Below are 19,054 nucleotides of genomic sequence, written 5' to 3'. Positions count from 1 at the left end.
TCCGTGCTAATGTTGTACTTGTTGAATTTGTCCCTTATAACATTCGACAGCTGAAGTTGTTGTTGTACAAAAATAACATGCGGTATAAACTATATAGTCTATAGCCTAGCTAGCTATTTTCGAAAACCGGTTTCGTTTAAAGTTGCACTTAACAGTTGGGTTTTTAAAAACCAATAAACCCTATAATTTTCATGTTGCCATTTAATCAACTTTTCAAGACAGTCGCAAAATGCTGTCTGCAAGACTTTTCAATACAAAGACATATATTTTGTACATTATTCGCCTGCTGTACTGCGCCTTCATAAGGCTACAACTTACAAGGACCAGGCTACTAGGGGTCAGTCTGCTTTCTTTTGGGGTTTTTTGCCGGACATTCCAGTATTATTTACCCGTAATCTTGGTATTACTTTCCTTATTAAGTTATTTTGCCACCTCCCCCTTCTCTGTTTAAACTCTCCTTTGTTGTACTTAAACAATACATGTAGCCCTCAAATCTCTCAATATTTTATACACTAACACTTGATCTTGTTGTTGATAACTTCCGCGTCTCTTTCTTAGTAGCGCGCAGGCTAAGCTAACTAGCAAGCTAAGCTAAGCCTGAGAAGCTTTAAAGTTCACTGAGACGAGTCTGACGCAAATAATACATTTTCGTTTTTTCACACGATATGCGAATAAGTAAAAATACGTAAATGAAGGATTTAACGCAGACTTCCAAGCCACAACGCACGTTAAATGCTTTTTCTGTCAATGCTGTGTTCGCTGTGAGCTGGTTTGTTTTCAACAAATTCCCGGTTGCTAGGGGATTGGTAGGCGGAAGTGACGTAGGTCCGCCCTCACCTATTAGCCTTTCACTAACTTCCGCCCTTCAATATTGGTACGGCAATGCATTGTGGGAAATGTACCAAAAAAAAATTTTCCGTGTAATGGGCTCATATCGCCTATTCGATTTGAAGATTAACTATTCAGACAACGGAATATTTGGCGTTATAATCATATTTTTCGTCTTTATGTGCGTTACTTTGCGGAACTTTTCACTGGCGAGTCGCGAGTAGGGAGACCGTACTTCCGGTGTGTGAAAAGATGGCGGTCTTGCTCTACGCCCCATAGACATCTTCTAAGGGTACGCAGCATAGAGCGCTACTGCCTACTGGCGCTGACAAGACGCGGGGCCGCCATCTTGGAGTGGTGATCCGCTCCACTCAGTGCAATTCATTTGGCAGGAGCAATGAACTGGCAGCGCATTTAATTCATTTTACCTCACTGAATACCACTGATTTTCACCCGCTTTTTTGTCATACGTGTAGCTATGATAAAGGACACATGTTTTATTATTCATAGTTTGCTTAACAGTAATAGAATATTCTTATATGCTATAAGTGAGCAGACGTCCGAGATCAAAACTGGGAATATAATTCCAGAGAAGGGGGAAAAAAACGGTGAGCTATTTTTAAATTGAAGAAACCATATGATTAGGTTATATATACATGCTACATAAACAATGAATGAATACATTAGATATCTATATATCTTATAGACTGTATCTCTGTTGCTGCAGCAGCAGAGAGTTTATTATGTCTTGACACTTTGTATTGATATTTTGTATTACATTCTTCCCTTAAATGATCATGTTTACAGTGATTGTTTTATATGTATTTTTCATGTATGTCGCTTTGGATAAAAGCGTCTGCCAAATACTTCAACATAAACATATATAAACACCTGAAAGTCTTTATATCAGCTAAAAGCACCAATCTGTTTCACTGGATTCAGAATAAAACCAAATTCTGTTTTAACCAACAATGTTAGTATTTGAATATTGTTACTTGAAGACTTATTCCTGGTTCCTGAATCCGTATCTCCTCAAAGCCACTTCTCACTTCTTCCTCACATTTAGGTCTTTGGGAAACCTTCAAAAGTGTCAGGTGTAATCTAGGTCAGTGCTTATGGAATATGATTTATCAAGTCTCAGTTCATAGCCGGGTGAACACATAGCCTAGTAGTTCAACAGTAATCCCAAAAATTACCCCATTCCAGGTGTCAGGTAAGTGTGGCAGGGCCTTTTCCAGTTTATCACATATTTTGTCCCACACATTTCATGAAGGTGGGCTACATAAAATTGGGTTGGAAAGCTAGACTACATTTAGATTTGTATTATACTGTATAGCCACTGTCCATCTGATTGTCTAGTTAGCTAACATATATTACCCCCCCCCCCCCCCCCCCCCCCCTACACAATCTAGACTGTGGTCTTAACTTTTACCCCTGTTGGCTTTTACAATCTTTATCTTTATCATTTATTTCAACTTTATGTTATTCAAGTACGACATTTTTAACTGTAATTAATTTCATTGACAAGCAATTCTATTATGGTCATACTCTTGTTTGCTAGCGGCTACGATTTCAGTACTAAAGAAGATCTTTGCTCCTTTTCAACTCTGTGCTAATATTCTTTTCACAAAATACAACCAATAGAACGTTAATGTTAAATCTTACTTGTGAAAAGTAATCCCCCGATTCCTATTTTCAACAGTCCGCTCATTTGAGCAGGAAAACGCTGAACACCATCTTTGTTTTCTACCTGTCAACTGTCAGTTTAGGCTGCTCGCCGGCTCCTCGTCACCACTTCAAGATGGCGGCCCAATTTCTCGTGTAACAGCAGCCAATGCTGCGTCTACTTATAAGATGTTTATGGTACTTCCGGTGTGTGAAAAAATGGCGGTCTTGCTCTACGCCCACCGAGACAAAGATTTTGAATTGATGAAAAGAGGTCTCACTCTGTTTAATTAATGCTATACTGTTAAATAAACACACTGACATCGATGCACAGAGTGAGACCTCTTTCTTCCTGTTTGAAGCGAGACAAAGAAATGCGAGGCTCAACAATTCTGACTGGCCGACACGTCTGTCCCTCAAATGTTGGTGACGGTTACGTTATTTTGTATTATTATTTTATTACTTACAAACATATTCTCAATGTACACAAAAACCAAGGCACTTTCAACACAATCAGGTTGAGCAAACAGTGTCTTTCACGTGACGTGTAAAGAAAAAGAAAGTTAAAGCAAATACAAATAATATAAAAATAATAATAAATAATAATAAGATACACAATTTAAACAGACAAAAATCGCTAATCTAAATTACTTTAAATTTATGCAATACATTTAAAGGGATTTAGTGGCATAGCTCGGTTGGTAGAGTGACTGTGCCAGCAATTAGAGGGTTCCAGGTTCGATTCCCGCTTCTTTTTGATTGATTGATTATTTATTTATTTCAGGCAATGACATAAAAAGTACAAAGTTGACAACACATAATCATATAAATTAATATAGGGCAAAAGGTAATGTATAGTATGTAATGTGTATGTGATCCCCGCTTCTGCCATCCTAGTCACTGCCGTTGTGTCCTTGGGCAAGACACTTTACCCACCTGCTCCCAGTGCCACCCACACTGCTTTAAATGTAACTTAGATATTGGGTTTCACTATGTAAAGCGCTTTGAGTCACTATAGAAAAGCGCTATATAAATATAATTCACTTCACAAAACTTCTGCAACAATAACAAAAAATAAATTTAAGGGATTTTGTATTTTTTTATAATTTTCCAAGATTTAATTGCTAATTTTTTAATATTAAGCCAATTAGAAAATGTAGGTTTTTCTTAATAAATCAACAATTATGTAGAAAAAAATGATGCTTGGAGCATAATAATGTTGACAAACATTGCTATGCTACCATCATTTATAAATATGCCAAATGTGATCTCTTCTATAGTTAATGGGGGACATCTCCACACCTTGCCTCTCAGCCACTTACGTTATGGCACTAATTAAAAGCAGGATGTGGATGAATGGCGCAGCCTTTAACGCGGTGTCTTGACGGCAGACGCAGACGTACGAGATCATCCTGACACTGGGCCAGGCCTTCGAGGTGGCCTACCAGATGACGGTCCAGGCCAGGGCGCGACACTACGTCCCACAATCGTCTTTGGGCCCGGAGGTCCTCCAGACCAAAATCAGCCGGCCGGTGTCGCAGTCGTGGAGCAGCATGAGGAGATCCGCAGTGAGTAGCGCCCCCACAAACATCCACAACCTTTGTTTTCTGATTTTTAATGTTGCACCTGTTGCCACATATATATGTACAGTATATACACACATTTTTATACATATATACTGTGTGTAAATAGATATAAATCTAAACATACATGTTTATATATGTATATACACAGGTCTATGGTTTCCTTTCCTTCCTTTGTGTGCTGGAGTTTCCTCATCGTTGACTTGGTTTTATCGCTTTATGAGGCTGCCAGTTGGTCTTTGCAAAAAAAAAAAATATCAAACCCACAAGTTTTCATCTGCTCTGGATTCTTTCTTAAAGGGGAACTGCACTTTTGTTGGAATTATGTCTCATTCCCAATACCCATGTGAGACAAGAACACATGGTTTTCTTTCTTTTTTTTGCATTCCAACTCGTAAATAAATGTTAGCAAGAGTCAGCTAACGACGGAGCTAATAAGAGTCGCTCTATTCCGCCTATAAAGCGCTCTAAAAAGCATCCAAAAACCTCCATCAAGGTTTAATATAGATATTAATATACCGTATTTTTCGGACTATAAGTCACAGTTTTTTTCATAGGAAACTTCTTTATTAACGGTAATGTGTTAATAATGTGTGAAATTATTAACACATTACCGTAAAATATCAAATAATATTATTGATCTCATTCACGTAAGAGACTAGACGTAAAAGATTTCATGGGATTTAGCGATTAGGAGTGACAGATTGTTTGGTAAACGTATAGCATGTTCTATATGTTATAGTTATTTGAATGACTCTTACCTATAATATGTTACGTTAACATACCAGGCACGTTCTCAGTTGGTTATTTATGCCTCATATAACGTACACTTATTCAGCCTGTTGTTCACTATTCTTTATTTATTTTAAATTGCCTTTCAAATGTCTATTCTTGGTGTTGGCTTTTTATCAATTACATTTCCCCAAAAAATGCGACTTATACTCCAGTGCGACTTATATATGTTTTTTTCCTTCTTTATTATGCATTTTCGGCCGGTGCGACTTATACTCATGAGCGACTTATACTCCGAAAAATACGGTAGTTAATTTCATAACTAGAAAATTCCCGCGGAAATTTTGATGGGCCTGCTATCTGTGCCCTGGACCTCTGGAAGCCGTTGTACTTTTAAAAATGGTGCAGAGTGTCTGAATCGGTGAGTTTTAGGTGTAACTGTACAAAACTGAGCTATAGAGCTAGCCTAAAACATTAGCATGCTTACATCAAAATGTAACACTTAGCATGTGTGCTAACGATGGCACCCCCACAGTTAGCATGTGTCACATAACAAGTAACACAGCAGTAAGGTGTATGGCTGCGGAAAAGTTAAAGTAAAGTTAAAGTGCCAATGATTGTCACACACACACTAGGTGTGGTGAAATGTGTCACAAAACGTGTAAAGAAAAAGAAAATTAAAGCAAATACAAATAATATAAAAATAATAATAAATAATTTTTAAAAAATAGGATAAGATACACCATTTAAACATGGGGACATGGGGGAAAAACATTTTTTTATAATAAAAATGTTTTAAAAAAATTTAAAAATTTTTTTTTTTAGACATGTATTTCGTGCGCACGAGAAACTTTTTTATAAAGTTATTAAAACAAAAAATTAAAAAAATGTATAATTTAAAAAAAAAAAATTTTTTTAGACATGTATCTCGTGCGCACGAGAAAGTTTCTCTTGCGCACGAATACATGTCTAAAAAATATATATATATATTATTATTTTTTATAACTATAAAAAGTTTCTCGTGCGCACGAATACATGTCTAAAAATAAATAAATAAATACAAATTATTAAAAAAAAAAAATTCCCCCCGTGTCAGTATAATCTAAATTGCTTTAAATTTCTGCAATAACAAAAATAAATTCCCCTTGTTCACCCCCTGGGAGGTGAGGGGAGCAGTGTTCAGAAAAAAGTGAAAAAAACAGCCATAAAGTTAGCATGCTAATATTAGCTTGTTAGCATGCTAACATTTACATGCTAACAGTTAACAAGTGTCACGTACCAAGTTATTTGACTCTGGGGTAAACGGAAGCAAATTTAGCTAAAAAAAAAAATATCATGCTTATGTTAGCATACAAGCACGCTAACAATAGCATGCTATCAGTTAGCTTGTGTTGAAAAAAAAGTGCGTGAACAAAATGAGACGTTAAGCACCGAGCTACGGGAAATTATGGCTGAGCTACAAGAGGAGGTCATCTTGTCTTTTTGGCGTTCGTCCATTGAAAGGGCATGTACCCATTCAATTGGCTCTTTTTTTTGTTTCATTCATGAATAGCGTCACCACGGTAACACGAAATGCTGCCAACTTAAAGTACCGCCGTAAGCGCGAGTGAGACAGTTCCGACAGTGTGACATCTGTGGGGGTTCGTTGGCCGGTTTGTCACGTATTAAGCGTAGAAGAAAGGTGAAAGTGTGAGGAATAATGATATGGGCCTGCTTGCATGGCAGCAGGCCCATAACAACATGTCATATTTACATATTTTGATCATTTTAAGCATCTGGCAGACGCATCACAACATTCACTTTTGCTTCAACAACAACACTTATCATGGCAGACTTCATGAGAGACAACAGACATAATACATCAATCACGTACTGCACAACGTCTGCTCTCACTGGGAGACAACTGATGGGATGTTTATCTCCCTGTTTAGATGAAGAATAATCATAATCGTCACGAAGGGTTAAAAAAAGAGCGTCTCATTGTGTCTTTCTGGCCATCTCCGGGTCTAAGTTGGATGTCAAAGTTGACCAACTTGTGGGTTTATGTACACAACCTTCTACTATCTAGGTGAGAGGCATGAAAGACACACAAAGACGATTGTTTTTTTTAACCCTTTGCGAGGATTATGATTAATTGTTCATCCAAACAAGAAGATTTAAACATGCCATCAGTCTTTATCGCAGTGAGAGCAGACATTGTACAGTAAGTGATCGTTGTTGTTTTTTATCTTTTGAAATCTGCCATGATTGTTGTTGTGAAAGAAAAACATTGTGATGCGTCTGTGAAATTAATACGCCACTGTATGGTTAAAATGATCAAAATACGTAAATATCACATGTTGTTATGAATGTTACTACATGACATATATACTTACATCATGTATATATTACATGTTATTATGAATGTTACTACATGACATATATACTTACATCATGTATATATTACATGTTATTATGAATGTTACTACATGACATATATACTTACATCATGTATATATTACATGTTACTATGAATGTTACTACATGACATATATACTTACATCATGCATATATTACATGTTATTATGAATGTTACTACATGACATATATACTTACATCATGCATATATTACATGTTATCATGAATGTTACTACATGACATATATACTTACATCATGTATATATTACATGTTATTATGAATGTTACCACATGACATATTTACTTACATCATGTATATATTACATGTTACTATGAATGTTACTACATTACATATATACTTACATCATGAATATATTACATGTTATTATGAATGTTACTACATGACATATATACTTACATCATGTATATATTACATGTTATTATGAATGTTACTACATGACATATATACTTACATCATGTATATATTACATGTTGTTATGAATGTTACTACATGACATATATACTTACATCATGCATATATTACATGTTATTATGAATGTTACTACATGACATATCTACTTACATCATGTATATATTACATGTTATTATGAATGTTACTACATGACACATATACTTACATCATGCATATATTACATGTTATTATGAATGTTACTACATGATGTATATACTTACATCATGTATATATTACATGTTATTATGAATGTTACTACATGATGTATATACTTACATCATGTATATATTACATGTTATTATGAATGTTACTACATGATGTATATACTTACATCATGTATATATTACATGTTATTATGAATGTTACTACATTACATATATACTTACATCATGCATATATTACATGTTATTATGAATGTTACTACATGACATATATACTTACGTCATGTATATATTATATGTTATTATGAATGTTACTACATTACTTATATACTTACATCATGTATATATTACATGTTGTTATGAATGTTACTAGATACTACATATACACTTAAATCATGTATATATTACATATTATGAATGTTACTACATTACATATATACTTACATCATGTGTATATTACATGTTAATATGAGTGTTACTACATGACATATATACTTACATCATGTATATATTACATGTTGTTATGAATGTTACTAGATACTAGATATACACTTACATCATGTATATATTACATGTTATTATGAATGTTACTAGATACTACATATACACTTAAATCATGTATATATTACATATTATGAATGTTACTACATTACATATATACTTACATCATGTGTATATTACATGTTATTATGAATGTTACTACATGACATATATACTTACATCATGTATATTTTACATGTTATTATGAATGTTACCACATGACATATTTACTTACATCATGTATATATTACATGTTACTATGAATGTTACTACATTACATATATACTTACATCATGCATATATTACATGTTATTATGAATGTTACTACATGACATATATACTTACATCATGCATATATTACATGTTATTATGAATGTTACTACATGACATATATACTTACATCATGTATATATTACATGTTATTATGAATGTTACTACATGACATATATACTTACATCATGCATATATTACATGTTATTATGAATGTTACTACATTACATATATACTTACATCATGTATATATTACATGTTGTTATGAATGTTACTAAATACTACATATACACTTACATCATGTATATATTACATGTTATTATGAATGTTACTACATGACATATATACTTACATCATGTATATATTACATGTTATTATGAATGTTACTACATGACATATATACTTACATCATGCATATATTACATGTTATCATGAATGTTACTACATGACATATATACTTACATCATGTATATATTACATGTTATTATGAATGTTACTACATGACATATATACTTACATCATGTATATATTACATGTTATTATGAATGTTACTACATTACATATATACTTACATCATGCATATATTACATGTTATTATGAATGTTACTACATGACATATATACTTACATCATGTATATATTACATGTTGTTATGAATGTTACTACATGACATATATACTTACATCATGCATATATTACATGTTATTATGAATGTTACTACATGACATATCTACTTACATCATGTATATATTACATGTTATTATGAATGTTACTACATGACATATATACTTACATCATGCATATATTACATGTTATTATGAATGTTACTACATGATGTATATACTTACATCATGTATATATTACATGTTATTATGAATGTTACTACATGATGTATATACTTACATCATGTATATATTACATGTTATTATGAATGTTACTACATGATGTATATACTTACATCATGTATATATTACATGTTATTATGAATGTTACTACATTACATATATACTTACATCATGCATATATTACATGTTATTATGAATGTTACTACATGACATATATACTTACGTCATGTATATATTATATGTTATTATGAATGTTACTACATTACTTATATACTTACATCATGTATATATTACATGTTGTTATGAATGTTACTAGATACTACATATACACTTAAATCATGTATATATTACATATTATGAATGTTACTACATTACATATATACTTACATCATGTGTATATTACATGTTATTATGAATGTTACTACATGACATATGTACTTACATCATGTATATATTACATGTTGTTATGAATGTTACTAGATACTAGATATACACTTACATCATGTATATATTACATGTTATTATGAATGTTACTAGATACTACATATACACTTAAATCATGTATATATTACATATTATGAATGTTACTACATTACATATATACTTACATCATGTGTATATTACATGTTTTTATGAATGTTACTACATGACATATATACTTACTGTCAGGACTAGGTCTTTGGCGTGGTTTGCTCTCCCGTGGTGCAAAAGAATTGGAACGGACGTGGCGTGCAGGTAAAGACATAGTTTAATATAACTATAAACTACAAAGTACAAACAAAAGGGTACAAACAAAAGGCGCTCACAGCGGAGGTAAAAAACTTGACTAGGAAAACAAAAGGCGCGCACAATGGCGGAGAACTATGAACATTAAACAAACAAAAACTTACGTGACAAGAGATGAAACAAGAACTAACGTGACAAGGAACTGTGGACATGGCATGAATGGGTGATGTCGCCAGGACGAACAACAGAAACAGAAAAGCCTATATAGTGACATGATAAGTGAAAACAGGTGCGTGACTAACTGTGAACAGGTGCGTGACATGACAATGTGAAAACGTGAGACAGGTGAAAACTAATGAGTAACCATGGAAACAAAACAAAACCAGGAAGTGAAACCAGGAACTAAGGAAGTGTCCAAAAAACAAAACAGCACATGGCCAAACAAAAACATGAACACAGACATGACAGAACCCCCCCCTTACGGACAGATCCCAGATGTCCAAAAACAAAAAACAGGATCAAGAGTCATGGGAGGGGGGGAGGGGGACATGGCGGTGGGTCGCCAGACCAGGTGTCCCCGAATCCACCGGGGCAGGATCAGGTGGCGGCGACGCGTAGATCGCCGCTGTACCTGACGAGGTGGGCGACCCGGGAATGGCCATATCCATGGCCGATGAGGTGGGCGCACTTGGCGTGGCGGACGACCAGGCAGTGGCCACCTTCGTGGCAGACGAGGAGGCAGGCGCGTCGTCATCATGGCAGGCGGCGAAGTTTGGCGTGGCGCGTCAGGCGGCGAAGCTTGGCGTGGCGCGTCAGGCGGCGAAGCTTGGCGTGGCGGGTCTTGGTCTTGGCGTGGGTCTTGGTCTTGGCGAGGGTCTTGGTCTTGGCGAGGGTCTTGGTCTTGGCGAGGGTCTTGGTCTTGGCGAAGGTCTTGGTCTTGGCGAGGGTCTGGGTATTGGTCTTGGCATGGTTGGTCTTGGACTTGGTCTTGGTGTTGACATGGTTGGTCTTGGACTTGGCGTGGTTGGTCTTGGTGTGGTTGGTCTTGGTCTTGGACTTGGCGTGGCGGTGCTTGGACTTGGTCTTGGTCTTGGTCACTTGGCGGGTCTTGGTCTTGGTCACTTGGCGGGTCTTGGTCTTGGTCACTTGGCGGGTCTTGGTCTTGGTCACTTGGCGGGTCTTGGTCTTGGTCACTTGGCGGTTCTTGGTCACTTGGCGGTTCTTGGTCACTTGGCGGTTCTTGGTCACTTGGCGGTTCTTGGTCTTGGTCACTTGGCGGTTCTTGGTCTTGGTCACTTGGCGGGTCTTGGTCTTGGTCACTTGGCGGGTCTTGGTCTTGGCTTTGGTCTTGGCGTGGGGAAGCCACGGGCGGCACTTGGCGGCGTGGGGAAGCCACGGGCGGCACTTGGCGGCGTGGGGAAGCCACGGGCGGAACTTGGCGGCGTGGGGCAGCCACGGGCGGCACTTGGCGGCGTGGGGCAGCCACGGGCGGCACTTGGCGGCGTGGGGCAGCCACGGGCGGCACTTGGCGGCGTGGGGCAGCCACGGGCGGCACTTGGCGGCGTGGGGCAGGTACTGGTGGCGCTTGGCGTGGGGCAGGTACTGGTGGCGCTTGGCGTGGAGCAGGTACTGGTGGCGCTTGGCGTGGAGCAGGTACTGGTGGCGCTTGGCGTGGAGCAGGTACTGGTGGCGCTTGGCGTGGAGCAGGTACTGGTGGCGCTTGGCGTGGAGCTGGGCGTGGAGCAGGTGGATCTTGGCATGGTCGAAAAACTGGTGGTGGCGGCCGTGCTGGTGGCTGTGGCTTGGCAGGTCGAAAGACAGGTGGTGGGGGTCGTGCTGGAGGCTGTGTCTTGGCGTGACGAAAGACTGGTGGTGGGGGTCGTGCTGGTGGCTGTGGCTTGGCAGGTCGAAAGACAGGTGGTTGTGGTCGTGCTGGAGGCTGTGGCTTGGCGTGACGATGCTGAGCCACCCCACCTGAACAATTACCAGCCCTAGCCCCCCCCTCAAGGAGCGGATACCAGACGCGCTCCCCGCGGTCTGGAACCGTCTTTTGGGGTGGGCGGAGGGGGTTCAGGAGGAGGGCAGAATCCTCCCCTCTAAATTGTCCAAAATGTCTTTCTTTCCCCCCCACCTGGGCTTTTGTGGGTGAAAAAAAAAATTCTGACTTGGGCGTGGCATGAGTCCTGGGGGGGGGGGCATGGAATTTGGGTGGCTTGGATTGAACCGGTAAAGAATTTGGGAAAACAATCTCCAGGTCTGTGGAGTGCTCCTTGAGCTGCCAGGCTGGCTGATTTCCATTTCCGCCCGGAGGGGGAGGAGCCTGCAGGAGCGCAGCGTGCTGTCCGCTCACCTTCCCTGACATCCTCGGTCTGGAGCGCCGCTTCCGGGACAGGGATGACGTGCCAACGTCCCCGGGCCAAAGGGAGCTGATCGGCACCAGTTTGCCGGTCGGACCCCACATGAGATCCCTGCGCTCCATGGGGGAATGGCGGAGTGTCTCTTCCTCCATCGCGCGGAGGACCTCCCACGTTGCCTCGTCAAAATTGTCCAAATTTTTTGCGGGAGAGCTCTCGTGCTGGCGACATCTGTCAAGACTAGGTCTTTGGCGTGGTTTGCTCTCCCGTGGTGCAAAAGAATTGGAACGGACGTGGCGTGCAGGTAAAGACATAGTTTAATATAACTATAAACTACAAAGTACAAACAAAAGGGTACAAACAAAAGGCGCTCACAGCGGAGGTAAAAAACTTGACTAGGAAAACAAAAGGCGCGCACAATGGCGGAGAACTATGAACATTAAACAAACAAAAACTTACGTGACAAGAGATGAAACAAGAACTAACGTGACAAGGAACTGTGGACATGGCATGAATGGGTGATGTCGCCAGGACGAACAACAGAAACAGAAAAGCCTATATAGTGACATGATAAGTGAAAACAGGTGCGTGACTAACTGTGAACAGGTGCGTGACATGACAATGTGAAAACGTGAGACAGGTGAAACTAATGAGTAACCATGGAAACAAAACAAAACCAGGAAGTGAAACCAGGAACTAAGGAAGTGTCCAAAAAACAAAACAGCACATGGCCAAACAAAAACATGAACACAGACATGACACTTACATCATGTATATATTACATGTTATTATGAATGTTACCACATGACATATTTACTTACATCATGTATATATTACATGTTACTATGAATGTTACTACATTATATATATACTTACATCATGCATATATTACATGTTATTATGAATGTTACTACATGACATATATACTTACATCATGCATATATTACATGTTATTATGAATGTTACTACATGACATATATACTTACATCATGTATATATTACATGTTATTATGAATGTTACTACATGACATATATACTTACATCATGCATATATTACATGTTATTATGAATGTTACTACATTACATATATACTTACATCATGTATATATTACATGTTGTTATGAATGTTACTAAATACTACATATACACTTACATCATGTATATATTACATGTTATTATGAATGTTACTACATGACATATATACTTACATCATGTATATATTACATGTTATTATGAATGTTACTACATTACATATATACTTACATCATGTATATATTACATGTTATTATGAATGTTACTACATTACATGTATACTTACATCATGTATATATTACATGTTGTTATGAATGTTACTTAATACTACATATATACTTACATCATGTATATATTACATGTTATTATGAATGTTACTAGATACTACATATATACTTACATCATGTATATATTACATATTATTTTGAATGTTACTACATGACATAATAACACTTACTTAATACTTACATCATGCATATAAACATTGATGGTGGGTTTTGGATGTTTTTAGAGCACCTTATAGGCGGAATAGAGCGACTCCCATTGTTAGCTGACTTTTGCTAAAGTTTATTTACGATTTAGAATGCATAAAAAAAGAAAAACAAGTGTTCGTGTCCCACATAAGGATTGTGAATGATTCCAAATGAAGTGCTTTTTCCCTTTAAGGTATATTTGTTTACAATCAACTCATCAATTATTTTTACTGCTGACTCAGCGTTCACTCCTCCAGAATGTTGCCACATCCGTTCTGTTGCTCCTGTGTTGTGCAATGTACTTTTAATATAAGATCACACGGTCATACATAGATGTCATTTTTTGTAATTTCACTTTCTCATGCACACTACACCATTATTAAAATGAAACAATTGTGTTGGCTAATGATATTTCCCATGTATTGCAAGTAACATTCTCTCCAATTAGCAGCACATCCTCTTTACACTTCAGCTAATGAGACAATGACAGCATTTAGTTCATTAATCACACTCATCAACACAAGTCAGTCTTAACGGCCAATTAACTGACTCATTAAACATTATGTCCGTCTTTATTAAACGCCTTGCAGTCTCTGAAGATGGCGGCAAAGAACTGAATGAGACACGGGTGTCAAACTCCTTTTCATAGATGGCCACATGGCAGTTATGGCTGCTCTCAAAATAGCATTTGTCAATTTGCTTATGCATTTGATTATTTTATTATTTATAAATAATGTGCAGTTTTTCAAAGTAAAAAAAACTGGCAACTCAGTCACCAGAATTTTACTGTAAAATATACTGTATTTTTTACAACATTTTACTGTAAATGGGAAAAAAGTAGCTGTTTGTTTTTTTTACAATAACAAAACTGGCAACTCAGTCACCAGAATTTTCCTGTAAAAGTTTTTTTTTTTACATTTTACTCCAAATGGAAAAACAGTTTTTTTCTGGCACCAGAATTTTACTGTAAAATGTACTGTATTTTGTTTGTTTTTTGCAACATTTTAATGTAGATGGAAAACAGTACCACTGTTTTTTCAATTCTGGAACTGAGCTGCCAGTTTTCTACCATAAAAATAAAAGTGGTACCATTTTTTTTTATTTACAGTAATACACCGGAAAAAAACCTGTAGATTTTTCAGTAAAAAACTGGCAACTCAGTCGACAAAATTTTACAGTAAAAGATACAGTATTTTTTACAACATTTTACTGTAAATCGAAAAAAAGTACCACTGGTTTTTTTTACAATAAAAAAACTGGCAACTCAGTCACTAGAATTTTAATGTAAAATAGTGTTTGTTTGTTTTTTACATTTTACTGTAAAAACAGTATGTCCGTTTTTTACAGTAAAAAACTGGCAGGTTAGTCGCCAGAATTTTACTGTAATATGTACTGTGTTTTGGGGGTTTTTGCAACATTTTACTGTAGATGGAAAACAGTACCACTGTTTTTTAAATTCTGTAACTGAGCTGCCAGTTTTCTACCATAAAAATAAAAGTGGTACCATTTTTTCATTTACAGTAATACACCGTAAAAAAAAACTTTAGTTATTTTAGTAAAAAACTGGCAACTCAGTCGACAGAATTTTACTGTAAAAGATACAGTATTTTTTTTACAACATTTTACTGTAAACCAAAAAAAAGTACCACTGTTTTTTTTTACAATAAAAAAACTGGCAACTCAGTCACTAGAATTTTAATGTAAAATAGTATTTGTTTTTTAGATTTTGCTGTAAAAACAGTACGTCCGTTTTTTACAGTAAAAAACTGGCAGGTTAGTCGCCAGATTTTTACTGTAAAATGTACAGTGTTTTGTTTTTTTTAACAACATTTTACTGTAAACGGAAAAACAGTACCACTGTTTTTTTTAATTCTGGTTTTCTACCGTAAAAATAAAAGTTGTACCATTTTTTAGTTACATAAATACACAGGGAAAAAAACCTTGCGTTTTCAGTAAAAAAAAACGGCAACTCAGTCGATAGAATTTTACTGTAAAATATACTTTTTTTGGGTTTTTTTTTAACAACATTTTACTGTAAATAGAAAAACAGTCGCACTGGTTTTTAATTCTGGAACTGAGCTGCAAGTTTTCTACCATTAAAAAACTTGTGGTACCATTTTTTTATTTACAGTAATACACCGTAAAACAACTGTACTTTTTTCTGTAAAAAAAACAGCAACTCAGTCAATAGAATTTTACTGTAAAATATACAGGGTTTTTTTTCCTTTTTTTTTTACAACATTTTACTGTAGATGGAAAAACAGTACCACCGGTTTTTAATTCTGGAACTGAACTGCCAGTTTTCTACCGTAAAAATATAAGTGGTACCATTTTTTATTTACAGTAATACACCAAAAAAAACCTGTAGATTTTTGGGTTAAAAAAACTGGCAACTCAGTTAATAGAATTTTACTGTAAAATGTACAGTGTTTTTTTTTCTTTTTTACAACATTTCACTGTAGATGGAAAAACAGTACCACTGTTTTTTTTTTAAATTCTGGAACTGAGCTCCCAGTTTTCTACCGTTAAACAAATGGTGGTACCAATTTTTATTTACAGTTATACACCGAAAAAAAACATGTAGATTTTTTGGTTAAAAAAACTGGCAACTCAGTCAATTGAATTTTACTGTAAATGGGGAAAAAAACAGTACAATTCTAGAACTGAGCTGCCAGTTTTCTACCGTTAAAAAAAATGTGGTACCATTTTTTTATTATACACCGTTAAAAACTGTAGTTTTTTCTGTAAAAAAAATAGCATTTCAGTCAATAGAATTTTACTGTAAAATATACAGTGTTTTTTTTCTTCTTTTTTACAACATTTTACTGTAAATGGAAAAACAGTACCAGTGTTTTTAAATTCTGGAACTGAGCTCCCAGTTTTCTACCGTTTAACAAATGGTGGTACCATTTTTTATTTACAGTAATACACCGGAAAAAAACCTGTAGATTTTTTTGGTTAAAAAAACTGGCAACTCAGTCAATTGAATTTTACTGTAAATGGGAAAAAACAGAACAATTCTAGAACTGAGCTGCCAGTTTTCTACCGTTAAAAAAAATGTGGTACCATTTTTTTATTATACACTGTAAAAAAAATGTAGTTTTTTTCTGTAAGAAAAATAGCATTTCTGTCAATAGAATTTTACTGTAAAATATACAGTTTTTTTCTTTTTTACAACATTTTACTGTAAATGTAAAAACAGTACCAATGTTTTTAAATTTTGAAACTGAGCTCCCAGTTTTTTAGCGTTAAACAACTGGTGGTGCCATTTTTTATTTACAGTAATACACCGTAAAAAAAAAACAACTGTAGATTTTGGGGGAAAACTTGCAACTCAGTCGATAAAATAATTTACCATAAAAAAGGGTGGTACTGTTTTTTTCACTTTACAGTAACACATTACGTAATGTTAAAAACACGGTAAATGTTCTTAGTGAAACATTTTACCATTTTTAACAATTTGATGGATAACTTTAAAATGATAAGTCAAGCTGATATTGAAGTATTTATTTGAAGTGAAGTATAATAATGTAATATTTGTTGCAGTTTTCATGCAATACACGTACTTTTAATGTCAAAAAGTAAGGAAGAAACGCATTTAGTAAGAAACGATCAAGTACAAATACTAATCCCAGATCTGTCCCTCGGCCTTGACTTTGACACCTGTGCACTAAAACTGTGAGGAGCAACGTGTCCAACCTTGCCTGCCTTGCTCAAGGGCACCTGTCCAGAAGGCAGTTTCTGCACGTCACGCCCTCGTCTGACTGCGTCTCTCTTTTAACGTGTCTTTCTTCTTGTCTTCTTGGTCCTGCTGCTCCCCAGGGTGCCCCCGCGCTCGAGTGCCGCTGCTGTCACTGTCACTCGTGCACCACCCACCGTCCTTCCTTCCTCCCGTTGCACTCGGTTAGCCCCGGAGTTCAGGTCCTCGTCTTTCCTTGCCTCCACTCCACACCCCGCCATCGCACGCCCGCTTCCCCCCGCCCTTCGTCCTATCCCGCCACCAAGCTCATATCGCTCTCGCCTCCCCCGCCATCGCCATTTGACCTCATGGACGCCATTAGCACCAGTGTTGCCGTTTAGCCCTGCCGCTACGTGCTTCCTGTACATGGCTGTGTGTGTTTACCTCATCCATTCCAACATGTCCTCGTCTGTGGGCCTTCTGGGATGTGTGTTGTCTGAATGGACGGTCAGGATGGCGGACATAGCTTCATATTAGCACTACTTTGATTTTTTTTTTTTTTTAGTTTATATCGAAAATGCAAGCATACAACATGATACATCACAATTTCCAGTCTCTCTTTTCAACATGTTCGAAAAGGAGTAGGAAGAAGCAGAGCTTATTTAATCCTACGCCTCGTTGTCAGGTTCAAACACTGATGACATCTATTATACAAGACAAGAAGCAAGGAATTAAACAGAGGCAGAATTAAATTTGGCTCAATGAGGAGAAACGCGTGGACACTGTGGAATTGCACAGTGTCGTCACACGCTCTGACGAAAGACTGTACGCCTCCTCTTTTATTTGGACTTTCCCTGATTACATGGCAACAGCTGTTTCTAAAGGGACGGGGGTCGTAAACAGCCGTCGCCTTTGATTACAAAACAGTTCAAAGAAAAGGTCGTAAAAGAGTTCAAAGTACAGGGCGTAGAACAGTTCAAAGAACAGGTGCCTGGAGCTTGGGCAGGTCCTGCTTTCTCTCCGCTTTGTAGTTCTCGGGTCAAGACAATATCTTTCTGTGGATTACAATACATCAAAGAAACAGAACCCTCATGTCGCTCCCCATCCTACACAGTGGAGTTTTACAAGCCTTTTTGTTTGGTAGGATCAAAGACAGCTTTTGTCCTTTGAAACACAAAGTTTTGTGATAACTTAGATACAATTATTTTAACACTTTTCTTTTACATAAAAGTTGCTAAAACTTTTGTTCACTTCCTATTCTCAATGTATTCACAATATACTCCACAAGTAATCGCAAT

General features: G+C 36.7%; 1 protein-coding gene across 6 annotated transcripts in view; it reads left to right on the top strand.

The window, feature by feature from the left end:
* The window catches only part of anks1ab (ankyrin repeat and sterile alpha motif domain containing 1Ab), a 181,690-nt gene that overhangs the window by 126,913 nt on the left and 35,723 nt on the right, over positions 1-19,054 (top strand). For 3 of the 6 annotated variants that reach the window (XR_009824667.1, XM_062037801.1, XM_062037800.1), the window contains 2 exons: positions 3,885-4,061; positions 17,900-17,998. Coding sequence is in view for 4 of the 6 variants with exons in the window: in XM_062037801.1 (XP_061893785.1) it covers positions 3,885-4,061; positions 17,900-17,998 (276 nt within the window). In the remaining 2 variants the exon portion in view is untranslated. The remainder of the gene's footprint in view (positions 1-3,884; positions 4,062-17,899; positions 17,999-19,054) is intronic. The other 3 variants (XR_009824668.1, XM_062037803.1, XM_062037802.1) reach the window with 1 other exon arrangement.

Source organism: Entelurus aequoreus, linkage group LG26 (assembly GCF_033978785.1).
Source record: "Entelurus aequoreus isolate RoL-2023_Sb linkage group LG26, RoL_Eaeq_v1.1, whole genome shotgun sequence".
Taxonomy (NCBI): Eukaryota; Metazoa; Chordata; class Actinopteri; order Syngnathiformes; family Syngnathidae; genus Entelurus; species Entelurus aequoreus.
The sequence above is the reverse complement of the archived record's forward strand: the minus strand, read 5'-3'. Positions and strand labels throughout refer to the sequence as shown.